The sequence below is a fragment of the Sinocyclocheilus grahami genome, unplaced genomic scaffold (assembly GCF_001515645.1).
Source record: "Sinocyclocheilus grahami isolate Dianchi unplaced genomic scaffold, SAMN03320097.WGS_v1.1 scaffold553.1, whole genome shotgun sequence".
Classification (NCBI taxonomy): Eukaryota; Metazoa; Chordata; class Actinopteri; order Cypriniformes; family Cyprinidae; genus Sinocyclocheilus; species Sinocyclocheilus grahami.
Window position 1 is genome coordinate 1,179,649 of NW_015505732.1, and position 19,874 is coordinate 1,199,522.

At 37.4% G+C, this 19,874-nt stretch overlaps 1 protein-coding gene across 1 annotated transcript in view; it reads right to left on the reverse strand.

Moving 5' to 3' along the window:
* The window catches only part of LOC107556016 (ankyrin-1-like), a 154,781-nt gene extending 135,121 nt beyond the window's left edge, over positions 1-19,660 (reverse strand). Inside the window, exon 1 of the mRNA XM_016238982.1 lies at positions 19,410-19,660. Coding sequence (XP_016094468.1) covers positions 19,410-19,535 — 126 coding nt within the window. The 5' untranslated portion in view covers positions 19,536-19,660. The remainder of the gene's footprint in view (positions 1-19,409) is intronic.
* Positions 19,661-19,874: the final 214 nt, after the last annotated feature.

Sequence of the window (19,874 nt, forward strand, 5' to 3'; positions counted from 1 at the left end):
AATATGCTAGTAATATGCATTATAATAAGCAACTTGTTAATAGTTAATAGTGTTGTAAGTTTTACTCTTTAAATTAAAGGTACCTAAAGGTTTTTTTCCAGCGATGTCATAGAAGAACCATTTTTGGCTCCCCAAAGAATCTTTTAGTAAACAGTCCTAAAAAGAAAAATTTTTCTCAATATAAAGAACCTTTTATGGAATGGAAAGATTCTATGGATGTTAAAGGTTCCTCATAGATGCCAATATATCTCTAGGGCCTTGCCATGCGTTTTCTCAGATCTATCCAAATTATTAAAACTGTTTCATTTACACATGGCCATACTTGTCTCCATAAAATGAATATAAATCCGATCTTCAGTTCCATGCAATAAGTATGGAAATTCAAGTTCAAGTAACCAAAAGCAACAAATATGCCCTAGATTTTATTTATCGTCAGCTGATTTCAAGATCAAAGATCACAACAGTTGCGAGAGCTGTTTTGGGAAGAGTAAAATTAAGATATGTGGCTTCAATAATCACCTGTCCAGTTGTGTCTGGAATGAGTCTCAAACCACCTCCTGAAGTGGTTCGTGCGATCAGATTGCAATCCATTGCGAGCGTGTTTTGGAGGCGTTTCTGATAGCTATCCCATCAAACAAAACGCATGAAGTGGCCAAGTGTAAATAGGCCATTATATTAGTGTACAGAGCTATTTTCTGTCTCATCTAACCCTACAAATTAAATTGTGTTTCTGTAACCTAATGTAGTTAGATTGATTCAATGATGTTCATTATTTCTTCAGTGCAGATGCATACAGTAAGATTTCTGAAAAGCCAGTGTTTTTTTCTTCTGTTGTCTTTTCACACTAGTCAGTAATATTCAACGCTGATCAGCCAGACTTTGGATTTCATTGTTTAGGACCTATTCAATATAATTTCAACATTCACAAGCAATTCTACATATTCAATGATGTAAAACATTTGAATAGATTGTTACTCAAAAGAATAAAGGGATAGAAGTGTTAAAGTCCAAGATAGTCTGTGAGAGCACACACGTTTCTTTGTTTGTAAGCAAATATTCACTGAATAATTACATTATACAATCATTTCAAATGACTGAAATGACATCCACTTCAAACTCTTCACTGAGAAGTTAAACCTGTAATAGGAACAAGTTACTAAGAGAAGAGGGCAGGAAAAGAGTGAAGAGGACAGAGATAAAGTTGCTCAAATTTCAGCAACTCAGCAGAAAATGGAATCACGTAGAGACAGCAAAAATGAAGATGTAGGGAGGGGAGCTGGGGAGAGAAAGAAGGAAAATGAAAAAAGACACAGCCAAATATAGACAATGCATATGTTCAGTTTATAGTTAGAATCCAATGTAGCTTAGAGTTATAGCTTATAGTGATCACAACAGATTTACAGTAAGAGAGTTTCTGGGCAAAATCTAGCAAAAGAAAAAATATAAAGTGAACAAAGAGGCAAAAATCTGAAAGTGGCTGGTTGGTGTGAAGGTGTATATATGGGTTGGTTCAGTGATGTAATATTATATACATACATACATCAAGGCAAAAAAAAAAAAAATATATATATATTTATTTTTTATTTTTTTTTGCCTTGAATAAAACCATTTCAATGTTACCATTTTTGACTGTAGTAGTCTAAACTAGTAGCCTATAACCCATTTAACTGACACAGTTATGTAAGAAATATGTTGCCTTAATATCAGTTTTGAGCTGTAATTATAAAAAAAAAAAATTTTTTTAATTATATATATAGTACTGTTGTTCTCCACTGCTTCTAAAAAGAAAGACGAATACTCAAGTTGTGAGATTACATTTAAAAATATCAGCAATTTTATATAATAGTTCAGTGCACATTTACATTCTTAATTCCCAATATCTCATATAAATGGTGACTGATTATTGGAAGATGGGCTCTTGTAGGCCGGGCACAAAGAACAAATTAATTGAGGAACAGAAATGCCTTGTTTATATTCTGCAAGCAGTATCAGAAAGTTGTGAACACACACACACAAAAAAAATCTGTTTTTTCCCCGCTATTTATTTCTCACTTTGTAAAAAATAATGATTAGGAAATGCACCAACACACATATCTATCAGAAAAAATACTCTAACCTTCATGCAGGTTACTGTTCATGCTGAGCCAGATGCTCAGTCTGAGGGGGTGAATGACACTGGCATGCCAAATTGTCATGGTACAAGGGCACAGGAGGACGTTTACAGATCCTAATGCATAAAAATATTGGCTTTAAGAGCCATGATGTACAGTAGGCTGAGCACACATCAAGCATGTCTTGTATCGAGTCAACAGACTGAATGTTGGTACACACGCACAAGCATGCAACCAGAAACAGATCCATCAAGTTGCATCGTCTCTCCAGTTCCAGCATGAATCCACCGGTGAGGCAGCAGCGCGCCTGACGTAAGCAAGCGCCCAGCACCGATCAAAAGCAGTGTGAGGCACAGAGATATCACCAGGACCATCTGGAGACAGACCTACTACTCCTATAAATGGACACAGAAGATTTGTAGGGCTGGAGCTGGTTCATTTACTAAGGCAAGATGGCCAGAAATAAGCCGGCAGGAAATGAAGGAATGTATCTGGGGCTCATACGAAAGAGACACTGGATTTGTCAGAGGGAATACAAATTTTGGTTTTGATTGTTTGTGTAAATGTTAGTATAAATGTTCATCTTCTCCCTACACTCTTAAAAATAAAGGTGCTTCACGATGCCATAGAAGAACCATTTTTTCTAAATGGTTCCATAAAGAACCTTTAACATCTGAAGAACCTTTCTGTTTCACAAAAGGTTGTTTGTGGCGAAAGAAGGTTCTTCAGATTATAAAAACGCAAGAAAGAGATGGTCCTTTAAAGAACCTTTGACTGAATGGTTCTTTGTGGAACCAAAAATGGTTCTTCTATGGCATCGCTTGAAAAGCACCTTTATTTTTAAGAGTGTATACCAAAAATGTCATCATTAAAACTATACTGTACGTGGAGAATTTGGAGGCAATTTAGATGATTTTGGATTATTTCTGCACCTATTGCCGCACATCTTGCTTTCCCACTATCACTGATGGATAGGACTTTCTCAGCACTGGGCATTATAACATAAAAGGATCTATGTCTTCGCATCTTTCCGGCAACTATTATAAAAATTTGCATTGACTACTTTTTATCAGGTATTTGCAGGTCCGTAATTTTGTTTGCGACATTCCTACCCTACTTCTATTGACTCCTTCCTCACACCTATCCATATTATATATGGTATGAGTCCATATTTTTTCATAATAGTATTACATTTTGCACCTCGTAATTTAACTGCAGTTTGTTCTGTTCTTGTTTGATTTTCCCCTTCCTTTTATTTCATGTGGAATGCTGTTAATTCATATTTTGCATAATAGGATGGATCCTATATTGCATAACTCTCCTTTCTTTTCTTCTTGGAATTAAACTTGTTCTATTTGTTGCATGGACCTGTTTATTAAAAAGAGAGATGGACTTCATGAACATTTAAGGTTCTAAGTACATTTACGTGATATCAATCAATGGTAGCTGTAGCTGTATGAAGTATTCTGTTTATGTGGAGAAAATATTGTTATTGCTTATTCTTATGGTTGGCGATTTCTATTTCAAATAAATGCTGTTCTTTTGAACGTTCAAAGAATCTAGAAAAAAAAATCACAGTTTCACAAAAATATGAAGCAGCACAACTGTTTCCAACATTGATAATAATCAGAAATGTTTCTTGAGCAGCAAATCAGCATATTATACTGATTTCTGAAGAATCATGTGACACTGAAGACTGCAGTAATGATGCTGGAAATTCAGCAATAAATTACGCCGCAGTAAATTACATTTTAACATATATTCACATAGAAAACAGCTATTTTAAATTATACTAATATTTCAAATATTACTGTTTATACTGTGTTTGGTCACACTTTATTTTAAGGTAAAATTCTCGCTGTTAACAAACCAGACTTTTGCCTAAAAAAAACTCCTAATTTGCTGCTTATTAATAGTTAGAAAGGTAGTTGTTAAGTTTAGGAATTGGGTTGGATTAGGGATGTAGAATATGTAGAAAATGTGATTTATAAGTACTAATAAACAGCCAATATGTTAATAATAGGCATGCTAATAAGCAACTAGTTAATAATGAGAATGTGTCCCTATACTAAAGTGTTACCCTCTGTTTTTCATCAAATGTCTTGGTGAGCATAAAAAGACTTCTTTAAAAAAACATTTAAAAATCATACCAAGTAAATAAATATACAGAATATACTTAAATGTCTAATGCATGATTAGCGCAAGGTTCACCGTTAAGATGACATATGCATGCAATACTGATGCCAAAAACAGCAATGATTGTACTGAAACGGGAATAGTTGAGCAAAAGTCACCTCAAATGTCTTGGTGAGGAGTGGTGCTATTACATTTATAAGCAATCAGACTTTTCAGCTGGACAGTAAAACACATACATCTACAAACATGAGGGGCCCAAGCCATTTTAAAGCCCAACCTAGCAACCATTCAGTACACCCTAGCAATGCTCAGAACACCTTAGCAACTGCATAGTAATGCCCTGGCAACCACCCAGAAAACCCTGACATTGTGCACAGGCAAGCACACATTTTCTCCAGAACAAATTAAAATCTAGTTATTGTGTATTTTCTTTTATTTTCAACCACCTAATGCATTTTTGGTGTATATTGCTGTTCAGTGTATTTTGAAGTTAATTAAAAGAGCATTCTGCATTAAATACATCTTAAGCTTTATCATGTCTAAATCATTTTGAGGCTATTTCTGTGCATTTCTGAGGACGTCTTGTATGTTCATTTATCAGCATATGGAAGATACATTGCCAGTTCAACTCATATTTTAACACACAGCAGGCAGATTTGTTAAGAGTCAACCTCGTGTACAAGCAGCAGATCAATTTCACTGCAGACACAGCAGCTGGAGAGGAAAGCACTGCGTTTGCCTTGAGTGAATCCATTATCTGCATCATATGTTAGGATAAAGCAGGGTGGAGAAATCTGAGAGAATTCAGTGAAGCACTAGCATGAATCAAACCCTTCTGTAATAATGTTTTCCGTAGATACTGCCTTCTTCACATAGATAATGAGAGCATCGAGGGAGATTCCTTATTTTGTCTACAACAAAAAGAAAAATGTGTGTGAGCCTCTGTATGCTGTGTTTAACTTATACAACTGACTAACCCATACAACTGAATGCACTTCCAACTTGGGAACTTGGCATAAAATTAGTGCAAAGGATGTTTCCATCACGATTATGGATGTTGATGTTTTTTCCCTTTTATGCAAAAAAAATTAAACAACGACGTTAATTCCAAAGTTTGCAGAGATAAATATCAAGGAGAAAAGTGCCACATCCGACCTGAATGGAATGAAATGCATTAATAGTCTTTAATGCTGACATATTTAAAAAAAAAAAAAAAAAAAGTTATTTTAAGATGGGCCTAGAATGTGACAGACATTAGGGTTGGGCAATATGACACCTATTATTACCCCATTTTACAATATGTAATAAGTCTGAGGTGTCCCCAGAATGTGTCTGTGAATTTTCAGCTCAAAATTCCCCACAGATAATTTATTATATCATTCTGAAAATGCCTATTTTGAGTGGAAGCAGAAACGCACTCTTTTCGTGCCTGTATCTTTAAATGCAAATTAGCTGCTGCTCTCCGCCCCCTTTTCCAGAATAGGGCGGAGCCTTTAAAGCTCGTACCCCAAATACTCTGCCAAAAAAAAAAGATCTGTTTGGTTTTGACTATCATGTATATCATGCTGAAATCAGTCAGTTATGTCCGTAAAGGTAAACAGCTGGGGGGAAAAATTGCATGTTTATATTAGATCTGTGTATGAAGTGACAGCAGCGTAATATACAGTATCTACTGCTGTCTATGCTGTTAAAATGACCCAAACAATAAAATAAAAACAGAAAATCACTCACTGCTCTTGAACGAATAACTTCTATAGCTTTAATAAGAAGACTTTTCTAACTTGAATGCTGCTTTTAAATGCACTAGCGTAAAGATAAACATGGCGAGTTGTGTGCGGCTCATTCAGGGCGGGGTCTTTGCTAATACGGCGGTGTCAGTCAGTGGCCATAGGCGGGGCCTAAACATTGTGATGTCACAATGCTCAGATAATCAAAACGGCATGTCTAATGAGACTAATTTGGTTTAATGGGGATTAAAAAATAAGGATTGGGTGGATTTTTATCATTGTAGGGTGGGTGTTCACACACTGCCAACACACATTTATTGTCCAGACACAATGTAAAAGTGGATTTTGCATAATAGGTGCCCTTTAAATTGTGTTATGTATATATATATATATATAAAACACTGCAGAGTCTTCACTGTGTAAATATAGATTCATTCCTATTAAAGTTACAAAAGTGATTCAGTCGAGAGCAGCAAGATTTTTTCTCTTTTGTGGTTTATGTTGATTAACATTAATGACAGACATCCGCAGGTTTATTAGGCTGCGGTCACTTTAAGACTGAACGCACGGATCTAATATACTGATACACATGCGTAGAGCAAAGATGTAAAGATGGGCATTTTGACACATAAGTGTGTATATTTGACCGTTCAAGCCCAAAAAGAGCTCGGTTCAGTACTCACGCTCTGTGTTTCAGGTGTTTCAGGTGCGTGCGCTCAAACCGTCTCTGTGCACACATATATAAAACTTTCGCTGTATATTACATTTGAATGATTTAAAATCACTTGTTCTTGAAGCACAGTGCTTAAAAACGCATTCAAATGACAAGCTCTCCTGGTGGCGCAGCAAGGAAAAATCACAAAACCATCAGGAAAACCTCTACCACTTGTCAAATTTCTACCGGTATATCGCACACCCCCTAACAAACATTACTGGTGGTTTCAGTAAGCGTAAGCCCTTGTCATTTTTTTTCTTCTGTGCTTCAGAAAGTCAGTGACTAGACTGTAGGGGACGTCTGAAGGGCAACCAAAAGTCACTTTCACTGAGAGCTGGCAACTTTAGACGACATGAGCAGCACAGACCACTGGTGATGTGACAAAGTTAAGTAGAGGTTAACTATATGCAACTGTGCGGTGATCAGTGAACATCTGCCACAGAATTAGTGTTTTCATTGAAGAGAGACAAATGACTTAACAGTGAAAACATGTTGCATTGTGTCTATTTGAAATAAAATGTTTCAATCCCATATTATTTTTTTATTAAAAAAATGCTTGGCACGTACTGCAAAGGGGAATATAAACGATGGAGAAAGTAAAAAAAAACTTAGTTTAGAGAGCAATTCTCACTGTTAACTAGTTGTTTATTAGCACGCATATTATTAGCATATTGGGTGTTTATTAGTTCTTATAAAACACATATTAATGTCTTATTCTTCATGACCATATTTTAGATCCCTTAATCCAACCCGTACTTAAACTTAAGGTTTTGGTGATTTCAAATATCAACATTGGCTACCAGAAATCGCTTACCCTGCCTTTAAGGGTGCTTTCACACTAGCACTTTTTGTGCGCACCCGGGTTCGATTGACGTCAGAGTTCGGTTCATTTGGATGATGTGAACGCTGTCTTCCGAACTCGGTGCGCACCCACGAACCGTACCCGAGTCCGCTTAAAAAGGGTGGTCTGGGGTACGGTTCAAGTGAACTCCGGTACGGTTCGCTGCTGATGTGAACGCAATCGTACCAAATCACGGAAGTGAATCGCTATTAATGACGTATTATTTGATAAAAATGTGTGTTTGTGAGTGTGTTTCACTCACTTTCCTGACGTGCGTGACTGACGCGCTGCAAGCAGAGAGCTGTATATCGCATTTCTATTCGCCTTCAGAGTTCTTTAGAGCATTTGCATAAGGCAGACGTAAGTGCCGTTATGTACTGAAGCTTTGGAAACAAAACCAACGGTTCAAAAGCATAAATATAAAATTGCAGAGAGCCTTGCAATGCATTTTGCCGTCTTCTCCTGCGCCATCGTTACTAAGCATCGGGGGTAAACAGCTGCTGGCTTGATGACGCAAACTGTTTTGGTGATTTCAAATATCAACATTGGCTACCAGAAATCACGTACTCTGCCTTTAAGGGTGCTTTCACACTAGCACGTTTGGTGCGCACCCGGATTTGATTGACGTCAGAGTTCGGTTCGTTTGGATGATGTGAACGCTGTCTTCCGAACTCGGTGCGCACCCACAAACCGTACCCGAGTCCATTTAAAAAGGACTCGGGTTCAAGTGAACTCTGGTACGGTTCGCTGCTGATGTGAATGCAATCGTACCAAATCACGGAAGTGAACTGCTATTAATGACGTATTATTTGATAAAAATGTGTGTTTGTGTGTGTGTTTCACTAATTTTCCTGATGTGCGTGACTGACACGGTGCAAGCAGAGAGCTGTATATCGCATTTGTATTCGCCTTCAGAGTTCTTTAGAGCATTTGCATAAGGCAGACGTAAGTGCCGTTATGTACTGAAGCTTTAATATAAATATATATTTTGCATAAATATAAAATTGCAGAGAGCCTTGCTATGCATTTTGCCGTCTTCTCCTGCGCCATCGTTACTAAGCATCGGGGGCAAACAGCTGCTGGCTTGATGATGCAAACGAACCGCGGTTCGGACTCAAATAATATAATGTGAACACAGTCCAGCGGGGTAAAAAAATCAAACCTGGTGACACTTTAGTTTAACTAGTTGCTTACTAGCATGCATATTACTAGCATAATGTCTGTTTATTAGTACTTATAAAACACATATTATTGTCTTATTCTGCATGACCGTATTTTAGATCACTTAATCCTCTCCATTCCTAAACCTAACAACTACCTTACTAACTATTAATAATCAGCAAATTAGGAGGTTATTGAGGGAAAACTCTTAGTTAATAGTTAGTTAATAGTGAGACTTGGACCCTAAAATATAGTGTGACCTAAAACATTATTGTAAAGTGTTACCTTGAGTGAATAAACTCAATCTCTTCCATTTCCATTTTGATACAATCATTGATACTTTCTCTTTCTCATGAACATACACACATACGCACAACCCCGACGCGCACACACCCTTCACTCAGTTAAAACGGGTGGTAAAGGTGGAGTTTGAAAGAGGCCTGCACTCAGCTATAAATATGAGAGAGTGATGCTCACAATGTGCTGAGTCATGTGTCTGCAGGCCAAGCAGGACTCCCACTGGACCACTAACAGAGTGACACAAACCGGCAATCAACACTGATATATAGAAGCTATGCACCACTAATCAATCAATTAGTCTATCTATCTATCTATGCATGCATGGAAGTCCCAAACGATTTTCAGGCAGCTCTATTAGAAAAGGCTGCAAAAATCTGTTGTGTATTTCCCGATAACGTAGACTCTTAGCGCGCTACAAAGACTCTAAAGGTTTACCTTTGCTAGGTGTGTTCAACGAGCTATAGCTTAGTAGGTTGCTTAAAGGCACGATTTTCAAAGTCGTCGGGTCACCGTGGTTTTCACACTGCGTGACTATCTGAGGTAGCAGTCAGTCGCTGCTGTGTTCACATTGCACGATGGATCGGCAACAACTCTGTCTGGTCCGCAAACTACGTTTCACAACAAAACACACAGAAGTGATAAGGAACTAACGCGAGAACCCGCGTGCGTCAGACCGGAGTTCTCGAGCAAGACTGAATTATTAAAAAAATATATATATAGCCCGCAAATAGTCTGTGAGCTGATTTCCAGCTACAAGGAGAAAAAGAAAAACAGATAATGCAGGAGGCAGATGCAGGGAACAGGGATTGTGTACATTTTGCAGTAACTGTTATGCTGATGTTGTGGCTGGTCAAGCAAATGTTTGTGCTTGTTTCTGTATGATATAATTGTTCATATATCTATTAAAATACTGATATTCTGGTCTATAACTCCTCCCCGAACTTCCCTCTCCCCTGTATCTTGGTCTCTCATTGCACACTGTGTGATTGTGAACGTGACGTGTCGGCGATTCTCTCAGATCGCGTCTTTGATAATTCACATTGTGTGATTGTCACTCGCGTGAACGAGCACCGACTTGCCTCCGATTTCGGGCATTTGTTGGCGATTTCGCAAAACCTGTCGGCGAGTGAAAAATCGGGCTAAAATCGTGCAGTGTGAACTCGGCATAATGATCCTGAAGACATTGATTAGCATGCTCAGGTGTGTTTGATTAGGGTTAGAGCTAAACTCTGCAGGAAAGTGGATCCCGTGGGCCAGATTTTGACTATGTGCCACGGGTTCAATCTGGAGTTGTGGCTGTAAATCCAGCTCTCCTAGATGAAGAAGACTCATTTGATGACACTGAAGAAGACTTGTCTGATGAGTCTTCTGAAGAGCAAACTCAGACCCAGTCCAATAGATTGAGTAAAAATGGTTTGCACCTACTCATGCAAGCAGAAAACACCTAGGTGGCCCATGGTGCTGTGGTGCAATATGCTGGATGTTGCCACCCTCATTGCCTACACCAGGGGCAGCCAATGTTTGTCCTGGAGAGCCACAGTCCTGCAGACTAGTGATGCAAAAGTTACTTATAGTTAGTAGAATGTCTAAAGTGGACTATCGAAATAAAGTGTAACCAAAAAATGCATTATGGTTTGAGACAAAATAGAATAATGAAGCAAAAATAATAACTGGTTTCATAGAACACTCCCCCATCTGATCAGCAATGTATATAATATAAACATACAATATATTAGAGATGGTTATTTATGTGAAGACTGTGCTGAAACAAGCATGTACCGCAGGAATAATGTCAATAAAAAGTGAATTAAAATTAAAGCCGAATCATATATTCTCAGATCAATTCTGAAGTGCATTAAGGCCTTCCAGAGGAAAGTATAACATCAGAAAACCAATAATCCTACGTGACGCCAAGATCAGATCCAAGCAATCACAGAAGCCGTTTCCCCCTGACAGCTGCCATACTGAGCTTTGATTACATTTCTCTGGTATTTAACTGATTCAGTATGATGGTGTGTGTTTTGAACAAGGAAACTGCTTTTCTTAAAGGTACAGTTCACCTTAACATGAAAACCAACTACTTTCAAAATATAGCTTAGTAGGAGTAATAGACCAAAGTTGTTTTTTATTGATAATACTGCCTTGCCTTGAATTCTCGATGCAAATCTTTTAAAGATTCAGATTTGGTGTATTCATGAAACACCACAAGAATCAATGAAGTTTGTGTGCGGTGTCTCTCTTCCACCTTTTTCTTCATATATGCCGCCTCCATATGCAAAAGCATGCAAACCTCTGTATTCAAACCACAATTATTACATATCGTTAATGTATCTTGAATGCACAGAGAGAGAAAGGCAAGACAACGACAATGCCAACTTCATTTCAGTCATATGGAGAGTGAATATATGATGAGTTACCGTTTTTGAGCTGTAATGTCTATATTATTTTATTTTTAGGAGTTTATGGAGGGAATACTACTTAACAGTGAATATGTGTTCCCTAATATAAAGTGTACCAAATATTCTAAAGCATTTATTAATCTTAATGTTAATTTCAACACTCGATAATACAGTATTTTTAAAAAAAGTTGTATCTGTTAACATTATATAATATTCCTGAGCTGACATGAACTAACAATGAACAGTTATATTTATTAACTAACTTTAACAAAGATTAATAAATACTAATTAATGAATAAAAACCAAAACAAAGACTAATAAAACAAATTAATTGAATAGTTAATTTTAGTTAATGCATTAACTAATAGGACCTTATTGTAAAGTGTTTTGTTTTGTGGTAACACTTTACAATAAGGTCTTATTTGTTAACATTATTTAATGCATTAACTAACCATGACTAATATATTTTTACTGCATATATCAACCTTTTTTAAAAATGTTAACGTTGCTGTTAGTTCACAGTGTATTAACTAGTTTTAACAGATATAACTTTTGATTTTAAAAATGTATTAGTAAATGTTAATTAAGATTAATAAATGCATTTTTAGTTTGTGTTAACTAATGTAGTTAACTATTGTTAAAAAAATCAAACCTGGTGACACTTTAGTTTAACTAGTTGCTTACTAGCATGCATATTACTAGCATAATGTCTGTTTATTAGTACTTATAAAACACATATTATTGTCTTATTCTGCATGACCGTATTTTAGATCACTTAATCCTCTCCATTCCTAAACCTAACAACTACCTTACTAACTATTAATAATCAGCAAATTAGGAGGTTATTGAGGGAAAACTCTTAGTTAATAGTTAGTTAATAGTGAGACTTGGACCCTAAAATATAGTGTGACCTAAAACATTATTGTAAAGTGTTACCTTGAGTGAATAAACTCAATCTCTTCCATTTCCATTTTGATACAATCATTGATACTTTCTCTTTCTCATGAACATACACACATACGCACAACCCCGACGCGCACACACCCTTCACTCAGTTAAAACGGGTGGTAAAGGTGGAGTTTGAAAGAGGCCTGCACTCAGCTATAAATATGAGAGAGTGATGCTCACAATGTGCTGAGTCATGTGTTTGCAGGCCAAGCAGGACTCCCACTGGACCACTAACAGAGTGACACAAACCGGCAATCAACACTGATATATAGAAGCTATGCACCACTAATCAATCAATTAGTCTATCTATCTATCTATGCATGCATGGAAGTCCCAAACGATTTTCAGGCAGCTCTATTAGAAAAGGCTGCAAAAATCTGTTGTGTATTTCCCGATAACGTAGACTCTTAGCGCGCTACAAAGACTCTAAAGGTTTACCTTTGCTAGGTGTGTTCAACGAGCTATAGCTTAGTAGGTTGCTTAAAGGCACGATTTTCAAAGTCGTCGGGTCACCGTGGTTTTCACACTGCGTGACTATCTGAGGTAGCAGTCAGTCGCTGCTGTGTTCACATTGCACGATGGATCGGCAACAACTCTGTCTGGTCCGCAAACTACGTTTCACAACAAAACACACAGAAGTGATAAGGAACTAACGCGAGAACCCGCGTGCGTCAGACCGGAGTTCTCGAGCAAGACTGAATTATTAAAAAAATATATATATAGCCCGCAAATAGTCTGTGAGCTGATTTCCAGCTACAAGGAGAAAAAGAAAAACAGATAATGCAGGAGGCAGATGCAGGGAACAGGGATTGTGTACATTTTGCAGTAACTGTTATGCTGATGTTGTGGCTGGTCAAGCAAATGTTTGTGCTTGTTTCTGTATGATATAATTGTTCATATATCTATTAAAATACTGATATTCTGGTCTATAACTCCTCCCAGAACTTCCCTCTGCCCTGTATCTTGGTCTCTCACTGGCTGTAGGCCATCGCCGATGTGTTTTTCAGTCAGAAATCATTGCACACAGCGTGATTGTGAATCACCGACAGCTCCAGATATTTAGCATGCCAAATATTTTGCGGGTGTCGGCGATTCCCTCAGACTGCGTCTTTGATAATTCACACTGCGTGATTGTCTCTCGTGTGAACGAGCACCGATATGCCTCCGATTTCGGCATTTGTCGGCGATTTCGCAAAACCTGTCGGCGAGTTTCATTGTTTACTCATAACCGGAGTCAATAATCATGCAGATTTACGTTACAAACTTATAGAATTGTACAGTAAGAAAGTTATTTCCTTTAACCAGGAAATTAACGTTCTTAGAATTGACAAGACGTTGACCCTGAGTGGTCAGCTAAATATCTACAGTGGATCTAAAATATGAATAGTTAATTATAACTAGTTATGGTTAATTATTCATATTTCCCCATGAGCTAAATTCGCTACAGTGCGGTGCGGTGGTTAGCGTGACAGCACGAAACCAGACTTATTTTTTTCCTCAATGGAAAGCATATTTACACTGTTTGAATCGTTCCCTGTCCCCTATATAGTGCACTACGTGCCATTCACTGTACAGAAAATACTAATTCTGTGGACAAGTGACCGATTTCAGCTGCGGCTTCAGCGTCTATTTTTATAGTGTAGGGGGCGGGGCTTCGGTTTCTAGAGAGCATTTGATTGGACAAAGTTTGATGAGAAGCTGAAGTACAATGTGACTTAAAAAAAAAATCGTTGAGCCATTTTGGCGGAAGTGACGAACTGCAAGCTTTGAATGCTTATATCCTCAAAATGAGAATTTTGTCACTGTTTTGGCGCACACGGCCTTACAGATAACCTTAAGACTAACATATTGATATTAACACCCAAAAAACTTTCATTTTGATTTCATGTGGACTTTAAGGTATACGTTCTTATGTGCGACGTTACCAGGTGCTGTCTATGGCGCTAGTGCTGAATTGGTTGATATCGATGGCTCGAGAATCGATTATTCACTCAATGCAGGGGTTGCTTCACTGCATCATCGGAGAAAGTGTTGTTCCTCATAAAAGAAGCACTTGAGAGATAGTTGCAATTGCATCTATCTTATTAAAATAATCCAAATTGCAAATTAAATCTAACCATGGATATTTTATATCATTTTGAAATGAGTGTGCGAACCCGCAACATCATGCCCAAACGTATCATGACTCATGACTGCTACACTCAGGGCCGGATTTATTCTAGTGCATATGCTTGCACATTCTGGGGGGACCCACCCAATTACAATAAAGAGAAATAACCTACAACAGCAAAAGAACCAGAACTCGAAAAGACATTAACCAAGCAAATAAATATAACAAACAATACGACAAGCTACTTCCATGTTTTCCACACAAAAGTATGTTCTATTGTCAATGAAAATCACACTTTCTTTCTCCCGCTCTTTCTCATAAAAACGCACACACATACAGTACAGACTCACAGTCCAGCACATGCATGGACCAAACGTGCGTACAGAAACTTGTCAGCAATGCCCTGCGACTCATACTATATAAAACATACTTTTTTATGGTCATGAAGTTAGTTCAATACCAGCTTCTAAATGTAGTTTATTTCATGTTCTTTTGTCAAAGTCATTGTTATTCGTTAAAACATATCAACTTCACCTAGCAATAGTGTCCAAATAAAGTATTTGTACTGCACTGCATGCAGTAGTGATCTGGTCCAATTAAGGAGGAAGGTGGGTGAATTAATTAATTTATTATTCTGTCTATCCAGATATAGTAATCAGCACATGATAGTATTGAAGCTACATACTATTGACAAGTCCAACAGCTGCAGAAAGCATTATCTGCTTCAGAATTGATTATTGGGATGCTTAGCTCAGCACTGAGGTCTTCTGGAATTGTCTATGCTGCTCAACTAGTTCAGTGGCATGAAGAGAACCACACACTAAGAAGTGGTAAATGTCAAGTTTAAACGAGCTGAATCATCATTCCTGTGAAACATCTAAACAATTTCACTATGAGTTTAGATAAAGTCTTGATAAAAATGCAAACCAAATCTACATCTCTAAACACTGAGAAGACTGAGATGAGGCTGATTGCAATGAAAATAATCGGTTAAAGATCCAAAAGGTTAAAAATCTCTTTTCTCTTTGCCTGGCAAGTATAAGAACACTAGGGATTTGACTCTGACTTAAATTGCAATTTTTAATGTGCACAGACAACTGTGAGTATGCCATTGAACGCTCTCAGAAAAAAAGGTACAAAAGCTGTCACTGGGGCAGTACCCTTGCAAAAAGTACTAATATGTACCATTTAGGAACTAATATGTACACTTTAGGCATTGAAATATAAATTTAAGTTATCAAAATGCACCCTTTAGGAGTAAATAAGGTACAAAGGTGTGCCTTTTGAAAAGGTACCGGCACAGTGACAGCTTTTGTACCTTTTTTTCTGTAGGTTTACTTTTTGAACAATCTCTGTGGCACTTTCAAAGCATTGCTCTATTTAATTGAGCTGTCTGATTGGACACGCTTTTGTTCAACCAATGGTGTGAGTTTGAGATGGTTTAGAAGTGTTTCAATCATATTTTGTAACTTTTAATTGCATTTGAATGACCAGGGGTGTGCCAAAAACAATGTGGCACTGATAAATCTGCTACACCAAAGAATAAACACAGTACAGCTAAATCTAAATCCGGAGGATAATTTATTTTTTTTGTTATGCATAATTGTTATGTATCACCATACTGTATCGCCCAGCCCTAAAATCTGCTCTATGTTAAAGCATTAAGTCATTATAACAGTGTGACTTTCTGTCAAGTTGCTTTGAAATTATGTGCATTGTGAAAAGCGCTAAAATAAAAAAAAACTTGACTCCGATTTTGAGAAACCTCTTGAAAGTCATTATTTTGGTGCCAATTTTGGCACGAAAGTTACACATTTTATGTGCCAGCAAGCATCGACTACTCTATGCAAGAATGTGCCCAGATGTTAATGAAATCAACAGTTTTTTTAACAGCTTATTTAAGCTGGATCTGTCCCAAAAACAATTGCCTTCAAAGAGCTGCCCTTGCAAAAATGTTATTTAAGGCAACATACGCTTAATTTGGGGCAAATCTGCTGCAAACAGTTTACCATAAAGCTAATTTCTATTGGAAAATAGAAACTTGCTGCAAATTTTGTCCAGTGTTCACTCTAAGCTGACAACAGGAGTTTGCCAGAACACTGTATGTTTGAAAAGCAACATGAGCAACATGTACTGCATATACAGCAATGCGCTCCAATGCACAGCCAGTTGCAACATCCGACTTCATACATCATTTACAATCCTGAAGTTCAATAAAGTTAATTGTTAGCTGGCAACTGTCAAAAATGAAATGTGATCTACAGTACTGTGAGAAGCCAGCTGGCTAACTGGACTCAACCACACCGGTTCATAAAAGAAGTTGCATCAACAAATGCAATCCAAAAAATTAATAATAAATAACACTGACAGCATTTTGATTTCAACACTTGGACTTGTCATCCTGAACCAAAAAGAAAAATTTAAAAATATATATAAATAAAAAGCATATAAATAAAATAAAAAAACATGCATGTTTGCATTAGAAAATTTCACCATGATTGCATTACATTTGTGTGTGTGTGTGTGTGAATTGTACATGTTGCAATAAAATATGCACAACTGTTGGTGGAAGATTAAAAAGGTACAGTCTATACAGTGATAGACAAGACAAATACATGTTGAAAATGTCTTGCCCAAGGGAAGCACAAAGCAATAATTCTCTATCACGTAGCATATAAATCACGCTTAAATAGCATGGAAAGAAAGTGCTGGCTCAGCACAAAAAAAAATGAAGATCAAGAACAAGACAAGCTTTGAATATAACTGAATACAATGCATATATGTGTATTAATGTGAGAGAATGAGTATATTTCTATTTTTTTTTAAGTTTTTTAAAGCACAATATTATAGCAAACTGCACAGAACCACAAAAAATGTATTATGACTGAAATGTGCTTTTAAGACCATGATCTCACCTGCATCTGAGGGGTTTGGCTCAGCTATACTCAGATTCAGAGAAAACGGTGAAAATTGACATTTAAAAACCCCTTTGAAGCCATTTCTCTCAGTTACAATATCATTGTAGATATTGCATCAGTGTACAAGCCACTTTAAATACACGATGTGTGAGTATGAGAGAGGATAGCACACAGGATTTCAATAGCCTTGTTTAAGAAGAATTTGCTGGGAAATTATGTACTCTAAGTAACACAAGATATCCTCAAAATAATACAGTCCTTGATGAGACTTCATTTTTTGGAGAAAACCCACTAACACCTTTTGGAAGAGATTGCATTTGATTGCTGCAATTCAAAATGACATTTAAGGCATCCTGCATGGAGATACACCTAACCATAAATATTAAAATGATGCAAGGAAAAGAAATGAAAACCGTTCACTGAAGGTATCAAACACTCTAGACACTTTACATTCTGTACCATAAAGTACAGAATGGCTGGTTATATAAGGTTGGAACTCATAAAACAATTGTCAGCATGTTAACTACTTATACCTGTAGATATTTTCCTTAGAGCTCTTCTGCACATTTTTTATTTTTACCATACACCTCATAATGAAAGCTGACAGCTGGAAATAAGCGAGGGAGAAAGAGGGATTAGTGATGTCCCACCGCAGATCCGGGCACACAAGCACCCTCCTCAGCAAGCTGCTGTAATATGAAACTGCAGTGAAAATGGTTTAAGTGTTAGAGCTAAACAACAGCATATCTCCATGTACGTAGATGAGCAAAAGGAAAGTGCAGCAAACTCTACTGACGTAAACGTCTTTTGCTGTACCGCACAAGTCTAAAATGCTTCTCAGTGAAGCACTGTTTGATTTTTAGAGCGAAAACCTTTAATCCTAGTGGTTTCGTGCTCTTCTTTGAGTGAACAAGACTACCAATACTGTATCTGTACTCTGTGTACTGAAGAGCCAAACTCATAAGTCTGCTTAGATCAGCAGTAAGGTCTCCTTGTTTTGAGCTGTAATAGTAGACATGCATTACTTTTAATATAGGATGTATTTTATTTAACGCATTATATTTAATACCTAAGCATTTCATTTAATAATTCATATGCTATTTTTTAAATAAATAAAAGCTATAAAAACATTTGCATATTTTTATGCAAAAACATTTTCTATGCATATGAGTTCATTGCAGAAGACTCTTGTTTTGCGTGAAACAAACTACTTCTATGCATGTATGGATGTACTATTTGTAGGTAGTTTAGTTTAAAGGCGATACATTATTGCACATTCCCTGCTGTTCTGACACATTATAGATTATATCAATTGAGTGTCATTTGAATGACATAACATAGAAAATATTCAATCTGATTTTAATTTAATTGAACATTGAACATGCATGTATTATTTTCTATGCACAAAATTCTGTCATCACTTACTCACCCTCAAGTTGTTCCAAACCTGTATGAATTTCTTTCTTCTGTTAAACACAAAAGAAGATATTTTGAAGAATGTGTGCAACCAAACAGTTAATGACTTCTACAGCATGGGAAAAAAAACAAAACCAGCAACTGATTGGTTGATGAAATGTAAGAAATGCATACATGTTTGGAACAACTTGAGGATGAGTAGCCTAAATGATGACAGAATTGTAATTTTTGGATGACCTATCCCAATAACCCTGCGGTGAGGTCGCCTTCTTTGAATTGTAATAGTAGAGGTAGGCTACATTACATATCTGCACCTTCTCACTTGTTATTCCCATCACAGTACGCAGAGAATAAATGCAGTTTCAATTATTTAATACATTCCTAAAATCTTTTTTAAATGAAAATATGCCAAATATAAAAACCATTGATTTTGTGTACAGCTCTGATGATTCTGACAGACTCAGGTGTTGGGCTCTTTTGTGCCAGCGGACCCTCAGGAGGGGAAGCACCTCACCTGTCCATGCACGTGTAAACAGCAGCGGATGCCTGGCCCTGCGTGTCCTGCTGCTATCCAGCATTAATACCTCCCCTCCCTTCATCCGCTCTCAACTTATCTCTCTTCCCTACCTTGCGCTTTTTATCCCGTGAGCGGCTCCTTTTCTTCGCCTTCTCCTCCTCTTTCTCCTTCCGCTCCTGTTCGGCGAGCGCCTCTAAATCCTTGTTCTTGCGCAGATGTTTGGCGGCTTGTGCCATAGTGCCGTTACCAGCCGGGCTGAGATGGCTCTGTAGCTCCGGTGATGGATGCTGGTGGTGTGGATATTATCTCAGTTCCTCTCATGCAGTCCTGCAGCACTGGAGTGAGCGTGTGCGCCGCGTCTCCCTCTCTCTCTCTCTCTCTCTTTCTCTTCTCTGTCTCTCTCCTCCGCTGCAGCACTAGTTAGTAAGGCAAGACAGACCTGAGAAGGCTTCACTGAGAGGAATACTGCTGCAGTATTGCGCACCTCTCTCTCTCACACACACACACACACACCAATATTCTCTTGTGTCTTTTTATTACGTCGATCTCTCACTCTCACGCCACTCCTCTTGTGG